At 37.5% G+C, this 6,169-nt stretch overlaps 1 protein-coding gene across 1 annotated transcript; it reads left to right on the plus strand.

Annotated features, from left to right (window-relative positions):
- The first annotated feature begins 2,005 nt into the window (after window positions 1-2,005).
- Window positions 2,006-4,499, plus strand: LOC108214943 (cationic amino acid transporter 6, chloroplastic). Its single transcript, XM_017387211.2, has 5 exons — window positions 2,006-2,436; window positions 2,523-2,745; window positions 2,914-3,244; window positions 3,384-3,612; window positions 3,735-4,499. The coding sequence occupies exons 1-5, from the start codon at window positions 2,043-2,045 to the stop codon at window positions 4,289-4,291; spliced, it is 1,734 nt and encodes a 577-aa protein (XP_017242700.1). The 5' UTR covers window positions 2,006-2,042; the 3' UTR covers window positions 4,292-4,499.
- Window positions 4,500-6,169: the final 1,670 nt, after the last annotated feature.

The following is a 6,169-nucleotide window of genomic DNA, read 5'->3' on the forward strand; positions in this document are numbered from 1 at the left end:
GGATATATGAATTAGGACCCAAAACCTGATTTTAACTAAGATCCGTGAGGTCTTTATCTGAGTTGGACCAATTATTTGGCATTCAGTTATACTAATGGCTCATAGGTTTTAGACCCCTGATCTCAGTATACTCCCTCTGTCCCATTTAATTGTATACGTTTCTTTTCAACTGCTCGACACGCATTTCAATGCTCTTATAAAATATAGTTCCGTAACTTATTTTTGAGATTTTCTTTTTCTGAATAAAAATATAACATCCAAACTTTAATTCAGAAAAAGAAAATTTTAAAAATAAATTACACAACTACACTTTACAGGAGCATTAAAGTCCGTGCCGCGTCTCCGTCCCCCAATGTATACAACTCAGGGGGACGGAGGGAGTATTTAATAACTACAGTATGTTTTTTGCCCTGTTATTCTGCAGAAGTAAACAGCACTTCATGTAGTAGAAGTTGTAATTTGAAGCAAACTAAAATTTAAGCTGCTTCTTGCGAATCGTTTTTGTTACCGAAAGATTAAGTTCGTACCCAGTGTACAATAACTCCGTTATCAGCAAGTACGGGGCAGAAGGTCTGCCCATCATGAATTTTCAAGATATAATTTAATGCGAACGAAGGTTTGTGGCTTAGATCATAATGTTTTTATGAAGTCATCCACCAGAGAAAAAGGCTGCATGTATATATTATGAACCCAGTGTACTCCAAAATAACAAACTATTTCAGTTTGGAAGACAGTCATCTAATAGGCTACTTAAAAGCGGTGGCGGAACCAGGATTTATTTCGACCCCGGGCTAAACTATTATTAAAATTTCAGCAAAAAAATTAAAAGTAAATATGCATACCTTAATTGGTTAAGTGGAGATATCTTTACTGTCTTTTTTTTAGGAAGGAATAGATGACAACTGAATTCTACGATTTTGCATATTTTGATAACATTGTAAGATAATTTCATCGTCTATGTCTTTAAATATGGCCTTTTCGATGTAAACCACCATGTTAAGTGGGTTATTTTTATATATATATATTCATTTTTAAATTTGTCCCCGGGCTAAAAAACTAAAAATAAATAAATTATACTTATTATTTTTTTCTCAGCCGGGGCTAGCCCCCCTTGGTTCCGCCCCTACTTAAAAGTTAAAACCTTGAAGTACAATCGGACAAAAAGCTCGTTTGGCTTACCTTACAATCAGATTTATGACCTAACGTGAATAAATGTGATAAGATAGGAGTTTAAAATAAAAATGACGTACGAGTAACTTATGTTTCAAACTAACTTCTCCGACTTATTTTTGATTTCAATTCGAATTCTGACTTATACACAAATTTATATTTTCAGTTTAAAGTCAAAAACAAATTTAAGTCACTAATTTTGAACATAGCCAAACAATTTCAAATAATATCTTAATTTTTTTGCTTCAATTATTTTGAAATTCTCGATTCGATGTAAAAACAGTAAAGCTTGTTCTTGAAAAATGGGAAATAAATCTTGGGGCACTTTAGCAAAGTGTTTGCAAGATGCTCAACTGTTACACAATTTCAAAGAAACCCAAAGAGATTAGGTCAAAGTCTCATCTATATCCCTTTGTGATTCCTCTTACAAGCTCCCTTCAAAATGCACTTTGCCTTTTCTCCACCTTTTCTTGCATGCTTCTCTATAACAAACTCTTTGGAGTCTTGGGACTCTCAAAAGCCAAAACACACACACATAGTATATCCACACACATATTGGGCAGTTTATAGACTCCCATGGGTAATATGGTAATTTACTTTCCTTCATTCTTTGGCTTCTCTAGTACATTTTTAAGTGTTTTGATCTGATAATTTTGAGACAACCAACATAATTTGAGTATTCTGTCAAATCATCTAAAATACGTATAAAAAGCCAAACCACGTATAAACAAAATATAATTAACGGAAATGCATCAACCAACTAATAAGGAACCTCTAGAAATTTTTATTATTTTTTCATACAGTCCCCACTGGTTATTAATATATAAGAGGCCTCTGGTGAAGCTGCAAACAACATTCAAGTTCTTGCAAGAATGGAAGTCCTTAATCAACCAGCAGCATCTACCAATGTCTGCTTCTCCAGTTACATTCATTCCCTGTCGGAAACGCCTCACAGGCTTCGAAACAGAATGCTAGCAACCTGGACACCAGAACAAGAACTGAACCAAATGAGGCTGAGGTCTGGTGCAAACATGAAGAGAAAACTCATGTGGTATGATCTGGTAGCTCTAGGTGTGGGAGGAATGCTTGGCGCTGGAGTTTTCGTCACCACGGGCCGTGTGGCCAGGAGCAACTCAGGCCCTTCTGTCTTCATATCTTATATCATTGCAGGCATATCAGCTCTGCTTTCTTCTCTGTGTTACACAGAGTTCTCTGTTCAGATTCCTGTTGCTGGAGGCGCTTTTAGTTACCTAAGGGTGACTTTCGGTATGAAAGCTATTGCCTAATTGCATGCAGGTACTGAAAAATAATCGATTACAGGTTTGTAAATGACTGTTTTCACAATTGTGCAGGAGAATTCGTGGGGTATTTTGCTGGAGCTAATATATTGATGGAATACGTGCTCTCAAACGCTGCAGTTGCAAGGAGCTTCACTGAGTACTTATGCTGTGCTTTCGGAGAAAATGATCCGAATTCATGGAGGATTGAGGTGGATGGATTGGTGAAGGGATACAACATGCTGGACTTGCCAGCAGTTGCTCTAATTATTCTGATCACTATTTGTTTATGCAATAGGTTCGCAATTCTTTAACACAGAAAAAAAATATTTATAATACGCTTAATGACTAATGACCTCTCCACTAATCACCATAAGTATTGCTTTTGGTGATTTTAAATTGATCTTTAGAGAAATATTCTATGTTTTTGGCTTCTGAGAGTGATTAGTCTCTGATGAAATTGCAGTACCAAGGAAAGCTCGATGCTGAACCTCATAATGACGGTCTTTCATGTGCTGTTCTTCGTGTTCATCATAGTAGCTGCTTTCTACAATGGGAACACTGAGAACCTAGTTAAGCCAGCAGGCCTCGCCCCATATGGCGCGAAAGGGGTTCTTGACGGAGCTGCCATAGTTTACTTCAGTTATATAGGTTATGACTCGGTTTCAACAATGGCAGAAGAGATTAAGAACCCTACAAAGAGTCTTCCAATCGGCATTGTAGGCTCGGTTGTCATTGTTTCTGCTCTTTACTGCTTAATGGCTTTGGCATTGTGTGTTATGGTGCCATATGACCAGGTCAGTGATGATGATCAGTCTAAAGCTCTAAAGTTCAAAAGGCCAAAAATTGTATTTTAAATTGTTTGCATTTGGCTTAAATTCGAACAAACAAGTAAAATATGTCCTTATAAGTAGGCATTGTTCAAATGATTCATAGATATCAGAAAGTGCATCATTTTCACTTGCATTCCACAAGATGGGTTGGAAGTGGGCTGGAAATGTGGTTGGAGCTGGGGCAAGCCTCGGAATCGTTGCTTCTCTTCTGGTTGCGATGCTTGGCCAAGCTAGGTATCTCTGTGTCATCGGAAGGGCACGACTCGTGCCACTATGGTTAGCCAAGGTGCATCCTTCAACTGGCACCCCCTTGAATGCAACCATTTTCTTAGGTGAGGATCTATTAGGAAAGTCATATTTTCATATTTTTTTTTAGTATGTAAGTGTCTGAGATCGATTTTCGGATGAGCACACAGAAATTCTCAACAGGCCTTTCATTTTTCTTGTGATACAGGGGTCTGCCAGGCAACTATTGCACTCTTCACTGAACTCAACATTGTGATCGAAATGATATCCATAGGCACTCTCCTCGTGTTCTACTTAGTAGCAAACGCCCTAATCTACCGTCGCTATGTGATCTCAAGTAACAACCCTCCACAGCACACTCTCCTCTACCTCTTCATCCTCTCATGTACCTCACTCGGATTCTCCCTGTCCTGGAAACTCGAGCACCAATGGTGGGGACTTCCTCTATGCGGTGGCTCCATGATCATCCTCACCGCGTTTTTCCAGTACATGGTCCCCTGTGATCCCCAATCCACTGAGTGGTCAGTTCCCCTGATGCCATGGCCAGCAGCCACATCAATTTTCCTCAATGTCTTCCTCATGACCACTCTGCCAAAACTATCATACCAGAGATTTGGCCTATGGGCTTGTCTCGTAACTCTGCTCTACGTGTTTTATGGCGTTCACTCGACGTATCAGGGAGAAGCCGAGGACGCTAGCATTAGCAGCACAAACCACTCAAACTTTTCTACTCAACAAGAGAAACTAGATATTCAGGTGCTTTAGCCAAAGGCCAGGCACTTCTGTTGTGTAAACCCCTAGGTTTCCATTGTATGCAGTCACTTTTTTGATTCAGGGTTGTTACATGGTGTAGATATAGTGGAAATTCCTTGATGAACATTGAGGATTTCCCAGAATGATCCAAGTAATGAGATAAAATGTAATCAGGTTCTTAACTTTCCAGCTTCTTGATGTAAAATGTTGTTTAGTCTGATTACTCATCCAAAACTAATTCTGATCCAACAATGTAAGGCAGCAGATAGGATTTTAAGTCGACAGCCTCAATTGTGTTTCTTTGAATTAAGGCCAAATGATCATAAACGTTTAACAATCGATGAAAGGTTATCATAAGGTGTAAGGACTATACGTTCAGCGGAGGGTCTTTTTCTTCCGCTGATATAAAATAATTATTCACATTTCTTGTTCCGATTCCTTCCGATTTTTTTCTGTCAGAAAAATAACCGTTCATAACCGTTCACATCACATCTTTGGTCAGAGTTACTATTCGGTTAAAATTTTATTTTGGCAAAATACTAACCATTCATATCACATCTCTTGTCGGAGGTCATTTTTCAGTTAATGGCTCCCAACAATCTGCTACCATTCGGTTAAAATTAATAGCCCTCAACAATTTGCTACCATTTGGTCAAAATCAACTTTGTCCTAAGTATGATTGAAAAACCGGGCTCGTACATGTTATCTTGTTCGAGACATCTTCCGCTAAACTAAAATTACAATGAAAATTTTAATTTCTACTCATCATAATCTCAGTCATCTTATGCTATACTAAAATCATAATCAAATACAACTAATCAGTTAATACTAAAAATAATTACGAATATATTAAAATCATAATCAAATATGAATAATCGGTATTCGGTTACTTCAAACAGTCTAAATCCTATGAGGAATTTATCTCTCTCATAGGATCAATCCCAAGTATCTCCAACCCAAAAGGGTATCCACCTGCCTTGATCTCGAAAACCGCACATATACCATTGACCAAGACCAAGCAATGTCTCACCTCTTATAAAAGAGAAGAAAGATCAGATAAGCAAGTGGGCAATCACATGCTACAAGCTTATCTATCTATCTATTGCAATTTACAACCATTGTTGCTACTAAAAGAGTATGAGCAGTCAGGCTTGATATGTACGGTTCAGAGAAAAAGACTCTGAGATCTTGCTTTTCTCTGAGGACTCACAAGATAAACTAACTGGATTTGTACTAGACCACTAGACATGCAGCCAAAAAAGCAGGAGAGATATGTTGCACATTTATTTTTGTAATGCGGATGCATGCAAGATTGCGGCTTAGCTTAGAGGATAGAGATAAGAATGGGGGACATGAATTGGAGATTTGCAGGTGGCTTTATTGAGAAATGCTCGAGAGATTCTGTGTGATGCGACTTCAAAGCTGCATACTCTGTTTGACAGTACTAGCGTATTTTAGTTACTCTTTCCGTCCCTACGATTTCTATACATTTTCCTTTTCTGAGATGTGCCATTCAATTTTATACGTTTCAAAACTTTCCCAAAATAGTAAATTTTTATTATATAAAAATCTCACTCGCCCACTAACTTCATCTATTTTTCTAAATCTATCACTTAAATATTAACGAGTCCCACCACTTTACCTACTTTTCTTTCTCTTTCTCATTACTTTATACACTTTTCTTAGTCTTCGTGCCCATACAAATGTATATATATCAAAGGGAGGAGGGAGTACTGGATTGACAGGATATGTAACTTTGAACACTTCACATGTTATAAAAGGGTTAATTATCAATTATGTCATTTTTTATACTGGAAAATATCAAGTGGATCATTCGGAAATTTTTAGTCTCATTTAATCATTAAAATCAAAAAAAATATCAAATAGATA

This window comes from Daucus carota, chromosome 1 (assembly GCF_001625215.2).
Source record: "Daucus carota subsp. sativus chromosome 1, DH1 v3.0, whole genome shotgun sequence".
Classification (NCBI taxonomy): domain Eukaryota; kingdom Viridiplantae; phylum Streptophyta; class Magnoliopsida; order Apiales; family Apiaceae; genus Daucus; species Daucus carota.